At 43.7% G+C, this 14,226-nt stretch overlaps 1 protein-coding gene across 9 annotated transcripts in view; it reads right to left on the reverse strand.

Annotated features, from left to right (window-relative positions):
- Nucleotides 1-9,374: 9,374 nt before the first annotated feature.
- Nucleotides 9,375-14,226, reverse strand: part of ZC3H12C (zinc finger CCCH-type containing 12C) — a 47,348-nt gene continuing 42,496 nt past the window's right edge. For all 9 annotated transcript variants that reach the window (XM_083499318.1, XM_083499313.1, XM_083499315.1 and 6 more), the window contains one exon: nucleotides 9,375-13,680. In XM_083499318.1, the coding sequence (XP_083355444.1) occupies nucleotides 12,284-13,680 (1,397 nt within the window). In that variant the 3' untranslated portion in view covers nucleotides 9,375-12,283. The remainder of the gene's footprint in view (nucleotides 13,681-14,226) is intronic.

Here is a 14,226-nt window from a genome sequence, read left to right on the forward strand (position 1 = left end):
TTGGTTTTGCTGAAAAAAAAACAAATCACAATTTGCTTAAGACTAGTGAATGGATGTCTGGAACACAGATGACAAATCTTATAATGGGAATTATTTAAAATGTAAGCAGAAATGACACTCCTATGGAGGGAGGGGGCACTAACTGCTCACTACAGATTGAAGGGAAAAGGGTGATTGCAGGTTCAAAAAAGAGGAATCACTGGCACAGAATTGCTGTTGAGGACAAAGAGCTTATTTAGGCAACAGGTGCTCATATGACAAAAATTGAGGTTTTTCCCTAGATGTACGCTCCAGCTTTGTGACATGGAGTTGCATGAGTAGCGTAAGATCTCACAGCTAGCATCACACACAGATTTGAGAGGGAGCTCATTTGAATATCATTGACTTAATGTTGCATATAAAATGGGACTTCACTTGTTCGTTGTTTTTTTAAGCCGTGTAATTTGAGAAATCAAGAATGCCCAAAATATTTTTTCCTTTTCATATATGCAAGCCAGTCTGGAACATAGGAAGTTGCCTTGTACTTACTCTGACCATTGGTCCATCCTGCTCAGTATTTTCTACACTGGCTTTGCAGAGCACTGTCCTAGTTGGAGATTGAACTTGGAACCTTCTGCATGCAAAGCAGATGCTCTATCACTGATCTGTGTCCCGTCTCATGCTCGTCTGTTTTGTAATACATCAACAATTCTCAAGTCCTTGCAGTCCGAGTGCACAAATTAAAGCTGTTCACCATAGTTGTGACTTAATTCTGTTCCCCAGGTAGTGTGCAGGAGGACTCCAAAATAGGATTTTCCCACTGCCTAGGAGATGCAGGGGGAGCACAGGATGTAAAGCTGAATACTAGGAAGTTCCCTAAGGCTGCTCCAGTCCTGTCCTCCCCCCTGCTTGTTTGCAGAACAAGCAGTCCATTTGGCTGTCCTGCACTGATCACTGAGCTAGCCAAGGCATTGGCTTTTATAGCTGAGGCTCATCTTGGATTCATTGTAGTTCACTGCCAGGGCCCCGGCTGGTGGCCAGCAGTAGCAAGGCAACTATTTGGCTCAGTCATTGGACAAGAGAGAAGAAATAAATGAGGCTGAAGATAATGATGATGATGGAGGTTGTAGCACTAGACTAGGTTTTCCACAGGCCGTCTTCAAACAGAAAATCACTACACATACAAAACAGGCATGCATACATTTCTATGGCCCTTTGTGCAATGTATTTGTTGTTTATCATTGTGGACTGTTGTGTGTAGGTTTTCGTTGTTCAGATCCTGGCTCGTCAACCATACACTGCATTTCACACACGTTTTCCACCTAATGGGATAAGATGCATGTTCTCTGCCCCCCTTTCCTCGCCGAAATAGAATCAAGGTAAGGCTGAAGAAATGTCCAATGTATATTTTATGTTCTGAGTTTCAGAAGCCCTTTCTTTGGGCGGAATAAATATTCTGAATCCACTAGGCTCTTTCCTACTGTTTATATTTTGAGGTGGAAAAGTCACATTAAGATGACTTCTCCCACTATTCCCAGGGGGAAGCAAAAAAAGAGGGCGGGCGATGTCAATTCATTACCAGGAAAAGACAAGAGGTGGAAAAAAAAAAGATTTATTCATAAAACAATGCTGATTTTCTGTTTTGCCTGGTGTGTGCAGTTGGTTACTCGTAGTTGCTTTGCTGGACAGGGATATGCAAAATAACCTGTGGGCAAAGCATACATCCCACTCCATTTTCAGTCCTGCTGGCTCTGTGTTGGACCTCTGCTCTGTTTTCCCTTGGGGGCCATTTCTTGCAGTGTGGATGTGCTTTCACAAAGCCCCTTGCCTTATTGAAAGCAGCAGGGCTCGGCTTTGTCTGCAGTGCACCCCTTCTATTTCCATAATGATGCCCACCCCATGCATCATTTGTCTTCTTTTCTTTTCTTTTTTGGCCATCGTACAGAGACGCACCTGCTTTTCAGTCCACAGGATGCCTTGTTGTAACACTCGGCATCCATTACATCAGTTTTAAGCCCTCAACATATAGTAGGTCTTTCGGGAGAGAGACATTAAAGTGAAGCAGCAATATGCAGCTCTCTATGCGTAATATAAATATAACCATGCTTTCCACCTATTAAAGTATGCACAATCTACCTTTTGTGCTAGCAGTGTTTCCATACAGCTGCTACAGTGTTTAAGAGAAAATGCAGCAAACGATAACCAGCAGATATTCAGCCCCACCACTAAGGAGGAAAAATCCTTTTCACATTCAGGTGGTCTCCAATGTGTTGCTTCCACGTGCCAGGATACTAGTGTTAAGAGACTGTGGCTCTTCAAAATGCCGTTTTAAAATCACTTTTCATAGGGCCTTTAGGAAAGCAGACGTGTTCTTATAGAGCTGTGTCCAAGAGATGTTGTGCAGGCAAAATGGAGCTCTGGACAGGGCATAGCGATCAGTACATTGGTATGACTGATAGGGTGCTGATGTCATGAACTAGCACCTGCTTGGCAGGGAGTTGGACTCGATGGCCCTTGTGGTCTCTTCCAACTCTATGATTCTATGATTCAGAAGCTGCTATATCTTGGTGCCCCTTTACCAGCCAATTGCTGCCATCAACAGAAACAGCAGAGCTTTTGAGAAACGGGGCAGAGTCAACAATGATCTGATTGTGAAACTGAACTTTTTTTAGGCAATAAGGAAAGTGGAAAACAAAAGGGTGAATACTAAAAGAATAGTTATGGAAGGCCTCAAAACTTACCAAACTTACTCTGTCATATTTAGCTTTTTGCCTGCCCATAGCTCGATCAGTGTTTTTGTTGCATTTATAAGGTTCGAGGTTCAATCTGAGTTCTGCCTTTTAAAAAAAAAGGGTTTTGAAAGCTGGAAAATACCCTGAATAACCACTGTCAGCATACCAAACTGCTAGCTAACCTTCAAGGCACTTTAAATATTTGGCAAGGACAGTCAACTGTTGGTTTGTGTGCTAGTATAGCACCCTATTCAGGTTTTCCAAAAACTTTTGGAGGGGGTCCAGGGCTGTAAGTGCCCACCCCACCCCCAAATCCCCACTGGCTCTGCTGCCAACTGTTGCACATTGAGGTCAAAGTGGTTGGTCTTTGAGCGTGTTTAGACTCCTCTGCAACAGAGTTTTCTGCACCACTGGGGCCCTGATCTCCGGGAGGCTTCTAAGGGCATTTTCCTGAATGCTTGAAGAATCCCCTTTGAGACCTTTGGATTCAACTCACAAAGGTTAGAGGTGAAGCTGGTGTATCCTTTGAACATGTGAGTAGGGCTTATGGTAGCTCCTTGCGCTCACTAGGCTAGTCAAAGCATAGGAGAGCCTTCCAAAAGTCACACTTTTATTGTTAGTAGTATTGCTGATGTTTGGCTGCATGCCAAGTCAATGCACATTTTAGCTGGAATGCAGTGTCAATTTGTGAGCTCTGACACCCTCTTGATTTCAACGGGACGCCCAAGTGCATGCAGAGTTGCCACTGCTGCCAGATAGGCCTCACAGTCTAAACTTCTTCACTCTTCTTCTGAAAAGCAAAATTTGAATTTCTTTTGGAAACAACCCCTCTCTTTTCATTCTAGGCGCTTCTGCAGCTATAAATGTGGTGGGTGTGGCTCTTTTCTGTTTCCTTATTAAATCTGCTTGGTTTTTCTTCTGTGTCTTTGTGCAGGTTACAAAAGTACGATCTCTTGCAACCCTTAGGATAGAAACTTATTCAGGAACAGCTGAAGAACCGGAGGTCTATCCAGGCCTGCCTCTGTTATTTGGGAAAGTTTACAATCCTTTAAACACACAAGAGGTGCAAAGTATATGTCAACTTTCTTGACTGAGAGCAACTCATGCTTTGGAGATCTCTTGGTTCAGTTCTCGTAACTGGTTTTTTTCCTAAGCGTTGGATCGGGGGCTTGTTTCCCCCCCCCCTAAAATATGGCTGTGACTATTTCCTCAAAGGCCGAAGAATCAGAACCTTTGTTTACTATGCAGCTATAATGGAAATCAATATAGCAGACGGCAAACTGTTCTTTAAAAGTGGGATCTTTTAAATATTCTCTGCATGAACCCTGGCAGAATCAGAAATGTAAAAGTAACTGCTGTTTCTCTTGCCTTTACATTATTCATTTTTACACATTTTATATTAAGCCTTGATGGCATATAAAAACCTAAATCAACATAATTTGTCACAGGCAAAGGAATTTTTTCAGAGTTTTCCTCTTAAGGTGCTACAGCCGATTGATTCCCTTCCTCACTATCGCTCAAATGGGCATTATATGCATATATTGCAAATTGTCTCTACCTATGTACTTGAATAAATGCATCTTTGATGCTTGTGTGCCTGCTTGGTGACTTTAATTCTTCCTTATCTGTAGCTGTTGTGCCAGGAGTGGGAAACCTACAGCCCTTCAGATGTTGTACCCCAACTCCCACCAGTCCTAGCCAGGGATGTGGGGTTCGTTCATCAACATTGAGAGGGCCCCACGTGACCCATTCCTGTTACGCAGTTGCTGGAAACCTTGCTGTGTATAATTGTCCAAACCTCAGCAAGCGACAAGAGGCAAGGAGATGACTCAGCCTGTAACATTCACTTTCGGCCTCTGCTTGTGAATGGTCTGCCCCTACGCGAAGGAGTACAATTACATGAGAGCCAGAGCGGTGCAGCAGCGTACAGAATGAAATGGCTTTTTGAGCAGAAATCTCTGGCCTGCCAATCTCTCCAGGGAGTGAATCATTTGTCTTCAGCTTTGTTTCCTCCAATATGAATACCTCGGCATCCTTCAGGCAAGCCAGAGGCACAACCACAGTGCTAGAATATATTCCAGCCACACAAAAACATTGGTGTGTGTGTGTGTTAAGGAGCAAGGCTGCAGAGGATGTAGGGACAATCCTGAGGCCACTGGGCCTTAGCAGTGGCGTAGCGTGGGTTGTCAGCACCCGGGGCAAGGCAAGTAATTTGCGCCCCCTAACCCGTGGATTTGCGCCCCCTAACCCTAACCCCCAGATGTTGCGCCCAGTACAGCCGCCCCCCCTGCACCCCCCACGCTACGCCACTGCTAAGGGGACAAGGAACACGCGTGGGGTGGGTGGAGAAGGATGTGGCTAATAATGCAGGAGGGGGGTCTAAGGGGAAAAGGAGCTCGCATGGGGTGGGTGGAGAAGGAGCTTTTCGGAGAGCTGAGGGGGGAGGGGGGAGGGAAAGAGCACTGTTGCTTTAAAGGAGCCAACCGGACAGCAGCCACTTACAGCAGTGTAAGCAGCTCCTTTCCTCTCCCGCTTTCCTCCTTCTCTCCCTCTTTGCTGCTTTACGCAGCTAATGGCAAATCCCCTGCAACCCAAGTCCTGCTCAGCGGATCAGCTGAGACGCTGGGAGAATGGTAATTTCCCCCTCTCCCTTATCCCGTGCCCTCCTGTCCCCAGCAGCCTTTTAAAAAACTTTTTTACTGATTTTCACTGCGCTTGTGGCTCAGAGCCCTCCTGTGCCCTGCCGTCCCTCTGCAGCCTCATTGCTCCGTTTAGAGAGCGCACGGCTACGCGGCGCTTTTTCCAGCTTGCTATGGCTCCCGTCTGTCCCTCCTCGAGTGTAAGCGGCTGCTGCCCGCTTTGCTGGCATGGCTCTCCTTCCCTCCCTCCTCCTCAGCTCCACCCCCTCCTCCTGGCTGTAAAGCAAGCATGAGTGCATTCGCTCTGTAACACGCACAGGCATTTTCCCTTCCTTTCTAGGAGCAAAAAACCTCCTCCTCCTCCCGGCTTTGCTGCTGCTGCTGCTGCTGCTGCTGCGCGGCTCTTTTCCTCCACCGACGGCGCGCTGCGCCTTGGAGAGGTTCCCGCTTCCTCGAGGGGGGCTGGCCAAACGCGCCCCCCAAAATGTTGCGCCCGGTGCCGCCGGCACCCCTGGCACCCCCCACGCTACGCCACTGGGCCTTAGATTCCTCACCCCTGCTGAAGAAAAAGCATAGCTTGCTCCAAGGTCACACAATGAGTCCATGACATAGTGCACTTCATATATGTCAGCAGCACACAAGAATGAAAAAGTGATCTCTCTAGCCTAAGGTGCTCATATAGGATCTCCTACTGCATAGTTCACCTCTCATTTGAAATGCCAGGATATACTTTTTGCTACTAAAGGAGGGGTGGGGAGAGGCTGAGTGAAAGTGTCAAAGAATTTGACCTTAAAATGATCCAACTTTCTACTAATATCATGTAAAGTGTTCAAAATCCTTTTAACTCTGTGGAATTTCTCTGAGACAACTCAAGCAAATAGTTCTTACGATTTCATGCTGTTCTGGAGAGAGCATCAGCATGAAATAAGGAGAGTCTAACCATGAAGGGAGGGGGAAGCTAATTTTTAAAATATTTTTGTAGAATCCATATACATGCTTTGCAATTTTTTTTTATTTTTGTCCAAGAATAGAATCCATGTACATGCTTTGTTTATTTTTGTAATGCCCATGTACTGCTTTATTTGATGTGAATAGCCACAGTTTAAGAACAGCCAGTGAAGAGTACACAATTGCTGCACCAAACTTTTCATAGACATGTTGATCCTCTTTTTTTACAGATATGAGTTTCCAAATAGACAAGATCCCACCAGTTCAAATTGAAGGGAATATGCAGGGACGACAATGACGATGACCCCCACCCAACCCCCCCCCTTAAGAACACTTGTAACTAAAACATCTCGTCATCACCAGAAGCAATTCCTTACATTTAGCTCCAGGATAATTGCAAAATGCCCATCCAACTAGGAATACAAGTAGATGGAAAGAAAATTCAAACTACTGCTATACCACATAGTTAAGTATTTTAAAGCTGTACAAATACAGAACTTCAGTAAGTGTGAAGGCTATTATTTTGTAATCTTGGGGAACTTTGTTGGGCTATCTTCTAAACATTATCCCCCCCCCTCCAGGCACACAACATGTACATTCCTAAGGTCACAAAATGTTCTCCCATAAGCGTTTGCTATAGCCAATGCTCCAAATGTGAATACTGTTGATAATCGTGAAGGAATTCTGATAAATATCACATGCCTCTGAAAGTCCAGTAAATGTTGGAAAACATCCAAAGGTCTCGAGTTATCAACACCTCAGTAGTGCAATTCCATAATTCTGAACGACGATGTTTCAAGTCTAATTAAAGCTCTATTATCAAGCAAAGTTTCATTTAGAACTGATGAATGCAGATCAGTCTGCACTCAGAATAAGGGGTGTGCGTGCGTGTGATATCGTGAACATTTCTGTCATTTACAAAGCATGAAAAATGCAAATCACTTTTTGGATTTTAACCCTTTTAAGATGTATGGCCAAAAAGGTTTGTTTTAAAACCGTCTATTAAAATATGTACTTCCTTTCTGCTCTTCCCCCAGTTTTAAAACAGAAGACCGAGTTCTCCCATTATTCTCCCTCAAAATGTTAGGATCAATAAATTTCCCAGATAAATACACGCAATATATCAAAATAAATATTCCCAAAAGCTATTTTTAAAATACAGATGAACAATCCGATTAACATACTGGATAGTTACCATTCCAATACTTTTAAGAAATATCCACTCAGATTTATCCAGATAGTTTCAAAAACTTAAACTGTATCTTCTCTAGGAAGGTGTGGGGTTCAGAGGCCACAGCAGTGGTTGGCAGCGAATACTCTATTTGAGACGCAAAGGGGCAGAAAGATCTCCCAAGAGAGGATGGATATGGGGCAAAAAGAAAGTCAAATCCTTATGGGAAGCAGGCACGAAGAGGCAGGAAAAAAGAATGTGGAAAGACTGAAAAGGAAAACAGAGGAATGAAAAGTCTGAGAGTAATAAAAACAGCAAAAGCCATAAAGACAGAGAAACAGCAGGAGGTGAAAGAAATGGTAGGAAGGGGGAAATTTAAATAAAAGGCAGAATAAAGGCGCACAAGGAATGAGTCCTTAATCACGTTCCATTTTAATTTACACTTAAAATGCAATATAACACATACAACCTTTGTGTTGTCTCTCAGAAGAGACTTGGGAAGGATTTAAACTTGCTAACTCACCAGGAGGTGTAATCGTGGATGCTGCAGAAATTGCCACAGTCTCCAAAGATGCCACAAACCCCCTTATTTTGAAAATTCACATAGTGTATATTCTCATTTCTTCTGAAAAGAAAAACTACTGTCTTTTAGACTGGGAGAAGACAGCAGGACTGGAAAACGAAGAGCTCCACTTTCAGAAATGAAGCCCATGGACCTATTCATAGTGTCAGAATTTGCTAAACACGCACATGCAAAACCAAAAGGAGTTAAACTCTCATAACTTTGGAATCATATTAGAAGGTAAAAAAAAAATTAAAAAATAGCCAGACGTTCCAAACATGTTAATGAGATGCATGCACAAAATGGCAAGGAGTTTAACCTTGCCATCATGGGTAGATCTAAAAGGGGTTTCTATGTGGTTGAGCATGATATAAGTACACTGTATAATTGCATTCATGCACACATATGATTTTGCCCATAAATCCAAAACCCTGAAATGTTTCCAGGTAAATTTTCCATCCCTTCTGTTAAGTACTTCCAAACAATAGTGATGATAACAATGGCATAAAACTCAGCTCAAATTTCAAAGTTGGACTGAGCGAACCAATGTCTGTATGTTGCAATAAATTAAAACAAAGCAGGTATTTGACCTCCTAAGATCATATATCACATATTTTAACTTCACAGTTATAACACCCTCTGCACATGGGTGCTCTGCTTGCTTTCCAGTTCCATCACCATCCCCTGAAGACTCCTTCCCCAAAGAGCAAAATGCCTCTGCCAGTGTTGTCCCTTCCCCCATATACGAGTAGACATGCTTTTTCACTTATACTTGGTGTGCAAATTTGGATCCAACCCAAAAGTTGCATCAATAAATCAGCATAAAACAGACCTGACATCTTCCTAGCATTTCCCTTTTCCATGTTGTCCTACAGTTGCTGCAAACTATTACCATATATATTCTACAGGAAACCATCCCAGGGTCCCGAGTTTTGGAACGTCAAAGGAAAAAGAGAGCAACTTAGAAGAGCCAAGGTTCACAGGAGGTGGTGTGCATAAAGCAACGTGGTTAAAATGCGAAGCAGCCGTGCTGCTGCCTGCATGTAAGAGCTGCCCAATGACTCCAGTTCTTTTGGTGTGTGCAAAACAACATGCTGCTCCCTGGAGAAGCAGATAAGCAGTTTCTGAATCCAGAAAGGCTTGCTACCGGTCATAGTCAAATCGACGGAGACAAGTTAAGTATCCGCTTCAGAGATGGCACAGCTGTGGATATACCTGGCCAACCATTTGCTTTCAGGGAAAGGACATACGGAGGACAGGAGCTTTGAGTCCTTCAAAGCCTGGGAGCTCCTTGTAAGGTAAAAAAGCACACATGCAAAGTTCTTGCAGCAGAAAACAGTGCGTTTTTGTTTTTTACATCAGCTTTTAATGGAGCCCAAGGAAGGCCACAATAACAAAAGACCAGATTTCAACACTGAAGGAAGATGCTGAAACAGAGCTTCCAGGAGTTCTGGGATCTTCAGCCCAGCAAAAGTCACAAGCTGCACCACACATTCACGGAGGACGCTCGCTTCACATTGTAGTATACAGTGCAGGATCAGGCTCCACGCCGCAGTCAGACATAAACATGAAATGGTGCCATTCCAGAAGACAGGAGTTCTGCATTCTGCAGACACTGGGTCAGGAAGCCACCGATACTTCAGAAGGAATATAGAAAGTCAATACAAGTTCAAGGCTACAGTATAAGCTATAAACAACACACAAATTGCATGTGGAAACTGTCCACCAGAAGCCCACCGCCATGAACGAGACCTGCTTTGATGCAAACCACATTCGTTTAATGGAGGGCTTACGCAGGAAGAAGTATGCAGCGTACAACCCTCTCCATTTAAAACACATTCCGTATAGACAAGAAACAGTGAAAGAAAACAGACAGGGCAAGAAGTTCTCCCCAAGGGGAGACGGAGGGAGTGTTAAGACAGTACCCAGAGGAGGGCAGCTGAATTGACAGAACTGAGATCCTGTCTCACTAGTCAACAGTGAAAGCTGTGTAGAAGAACAGTTCCTGAATTAAAGTAGCTGAACATGGTTCAGATTATTGGATACATCTATAAGCACAATGCTTTGCAGGAGCATTTACTGTATACCAAAATCCTACTTCTCGCAACACACGGTGTTGCACGAGTAGTGAAAAATGTTTTCCTATTCAAAAGGTGCTTGGATATTCTTTTCAGGCAGCATTTTATCATTATTTTTTTATATATGATCTCATTCAACGTGGTTTAAGAGGAGGAGGAGGAGGAGGAGGAGGAGGAGGAGGAGGAGGAGGAGAAGAAGAAGAAGAAGAAGAAGAAGAAGAAGAAGAAGAAGAAGAAGAAGAAGAAGAAGAAGAAGAAGAGGTATATTTAAATAGGTGGGTGGGGAAGAGAGAATATTGTTTACAATAAGAACCCAACTAATTGCCTATATGACTGTTTAGGATTTGAAATCTACAGGGGTTTTCCCCCCTCTCATTTAAATAAGGAATAAAATGTTGCCCAAAGTCTAAAATTATCTTTACACATTTGTGCGTGGTTTTTCCTTTTCCTTTTTTTTAAAGTTAGATCTATAAATCAAAATAATTATCATAGTTAAAGATACAATTTGTATCAACAGTAAAAGGTAACTTTCTGGTTCTAGAGGGTCTTCAAGTTGCAGCTGTGCGCTTGGTTTATCAGCAATAAGATGATAAACCAGAGCAGCCTTTGCAAAGATGGTGCCTTGCAGATGTTTTGGACGTGCTGGCTGGGGCTGGAAGTACAAAACATCTGGAAGGGGCCAGGTTGCTGAAGGCTAAAGTAGGGAAACATCACATTAGGTCACTCTGCAGGGAATCCTAGTGTGTAAGATTACGCTCACTATGTATAAGTTACTGCCTGCAAGATCTAGTACTATTCTATCTATGCAAGATTACATTTTAGAAGAGCTAGCAGAACCCACGACTTAAAAACCAGAAATCTCCCTTACTAATACTAGAAGAGACGGTTCTGTCTGCTTCTAAATCTATGTTGTTTGCAGAAAGAGCCATGCCTGCACAATACAGCAGGCCAGACAAACTAACTAACTTTGAGAACATCTACAGTATTTTACAAAAAGGATGGACTGTTCTCAGTTACAATGCTATATTATACTATAGTGCAGTTTATAAAAAAAATGTTGCATATCGTCAACACAACATAAAACCTTCTCAGGCCAGCCTTGATAAATAGCATGAAAAATACACAGTATCTTATATACAAAAAAAATTGCATTGAGAACAATTGGTTTCATTTAAAAACAGGTATGAAAAAAACCAACACATTTTGTCCAGTATACCTGCGCATTAATCAGAAGAGCAAGAGACACGACAAAAACAAATCTCAGCTTCTGACTCATGAAAGTGTGGATAAGTTGCCTAAACTGATATATTGGTAGCCTAATTCTAGACAGTGTGAGTTGGATAAGCGCAACATCTTCAAAATCTGCATCTAAGGCTTTTGCCTTCTACATAATAAATTAATCATGGCAGATTTCTCCATCAGTGATTGCTTTTGCGTGCACCAAAAATTAACAGTGATAAACAAATAATGTCACTTAAAACCAAAAACCAACAAAAAAGTGCCATACTATAAAGTACTAATAATAATACACTGTTACCCATTTCAACATTAAAACTGGTAACTCAAGACATTGTTTAAAAAAATAGTCAGTGCTGTAAAAGACCTTTGTTTTCTATAAATAAAATGATTATAGCAAAAAGATCACACAATAAAATAACTTAATTGCAATTTTTTAAAAGTTCATAATAAGCTTAGCTTGGGGAAAAAACCATTTGCTGGGTGCATAAAATCCTCTTTAGTTTTCTGCAGCTTTTTTTTTTTTTTAAGAAAACTTTTTTTGCACTCTGAAGGACAAAAACACCCATTAATTTAATAAACACGTAACGACGTTATAAAAAGTGCTGCATATAAAACCCCCCGATGCACCAAAGAAACCTATTAAGAGACCACAGATATAATAATATATTAAACTGGAAGGATTCTTATCCAGTCATGAAATATTCTTCAAAAATAAAAAATAAAATCCAAGTGAGAATTTAAATTAAAACCTGTCCTTTCCAACACACGGGGTTGCCCATACAGATTCCATGGCACAGTTATTTCACATAAATGGATTACTATATAACCTCCTTGCTGAGAAGGAGATCACACGTGCTATTGTAGCAAACCTCCCTCAGCGTTACAGCTGAAACGGAACTATTAAGACACCGCAAAGATGCATCTTCCTCATGTCCTCAATAACCGAGCTGAGATTTCTCCACCAAAATGGCGGCAGCGAGTTGCTGAGCGTCCGTCATGTGAGGGTTCCTCTTCATGACGATCCTCACAAGGTCGAGAGGGAAAATGTTGCACAGGTTGATGTAGACCTTCTCTCGGTTGTTCTGGTACCGCGGCGGGTCCGGGGGGATCCCGCAGTAAGGGATCCGCCAAGGCTGATCCTGCTGCTCAGGCAAGCTTTGGAAGGCAAACTGCTCATAACACGGCTGGCTGGGGTTGGTGGGCAAGGAGTAAGTTTGGCGGTAGCCGTACGCGTCAACCCCGTAGCCTTGCCTGTCCCAGCTGCCGAGTCCGTCTTGGCCGGAGTACGTTTTCCGTTGCCTCAGCGGGGAATTATCGTACAGACGCGAGTCCGAGATGCTGTCTACTCGGGTGGAGACGAGGGCTCTCCCCAGGTGCCTGCCCTTGGAGCGGGGCGAGCTCTGGGGAGCCGGGTAATCGCCGGGGCAGCTGGACCGAGCGCCGACGGCGGGATGCTGGAGGTGGACCGCCATGTAGGGAAGCGGAGATTTGTGGTGGTGTTTTGGTTCTTCGTGACTGTAGCTCTGCACCCTGGTCAGCGTCTCGTGGTAGCCCTGCAGGAAGGGCTGCGAGCTCAGGTGGCCGTGGGGGTGCATGTGCTGGCACTTCAAGTTCTCTTCCAGCTGGGGGTCGGGAGAGCTCATGTAGGACCGGTCGCTGTAGCCCATGTAGGAATCGCTACTGCCGCAGCTGGTGCTCCCTTCGCTGCTGCAGTCGGAAGCTACCGAGCTAATCCTGTAATCGGTGTCCAAAGAGAAACGCCTTTCGGGACTTCGCGGGCCAGAGATGCTTAGGTTGGAGTATGCGTTCAGCATGGAGTAGTAGCCGGCGTCCACAGGGGAGTCACATTTGGGATACTGCTCATAAGGCATTGGCGTTCCGTGGTTTTTGGTTGCCATCAACACTGGAGGATACGGCCCCTGCGCTCTTTGATCCTGAGGTGAGAAATGAACTCCGGAGGGAAGGCCGTTGCTCAAAGGTGCAAGACTTTGGGGTTTTGCAGCAGCAGAGTTCGGTATACTAACTAGGGAAGGTACAGACCTGGTTTCCAACTTGTTTTTGGTGGGAAGCTTTTCCTCCAAGTCTTGGTAGACCTGAGTCCTTATGCTAGGATCTGATTGCCTCTTTGGAGTGGCTCGCTTGAGATCCGAAGTGCTATCTATCTTAGTGCTGCAAGGGACGCTGTTGCTCTTCACCAGACCTCCTTCGCTAGCAGCTTTGGCAGCTGTGCTCCTGGACATGGCGCGAAGCTCGTCCGCTACTGACCTCTGAGGCTGATTTCCTCTTTCCGGGTGGTAGTATTTGCATTTGTGTCCATAAGTGCATTTCTTCCCTGCAAATTTGACGTTTGGAGATTTAAGTGAGCGAGTTGGGGGGGGGGGAGAGAAAGAGATAATGTGATTCTACACCAGCATGAAGACAAAAGGGACTGAAAATAACACTGAATCACAGGTCAAGGATGCTTTCAGGATAGTTAAACGTTCTGCAGTTAGATAAGATGTGTCATCAATAATACCAGCTGAACACAGAGAGTGTGTGTGTTTATACACACATGTACACAATTTCGCAGCAGCACCATAAAGCATATGCTGGTCTGTTTATTATTCTGATTTCTAACTATGTAGCCACTATATTGCAGGCTATTATTATTCTCCCATTTTCAAAATGAGGAACTCATGTTGTCTTGATCAGGCAGGGATTTAAATTTAGGTCTGGGGAATATTATACGCTCATGATCACAATGGTTTTGTGAACCACAGTTCCAGAAATATGCATTCCAACTCTGGGAATGTCTTTCAGCAAAGCCAACAGGACAAGAACCTATTACTGAAAGGAAGTTGTAACAAAATTCTGCAGCAACGTTTTACAAAGACACGTT

This window comes from Podarcis liolepis, assembly GCF_965112155.1.
Source record: "Podarcis liolepis genome assembly, chromosome: 4".
Taxonomy (NCBI): domain Eukaryota; kingdom Metazoa; phylum Chordata; class Lepidosauria; order Squamata; family Lacertidae; genus Podarcis; species Podarcis liolepis.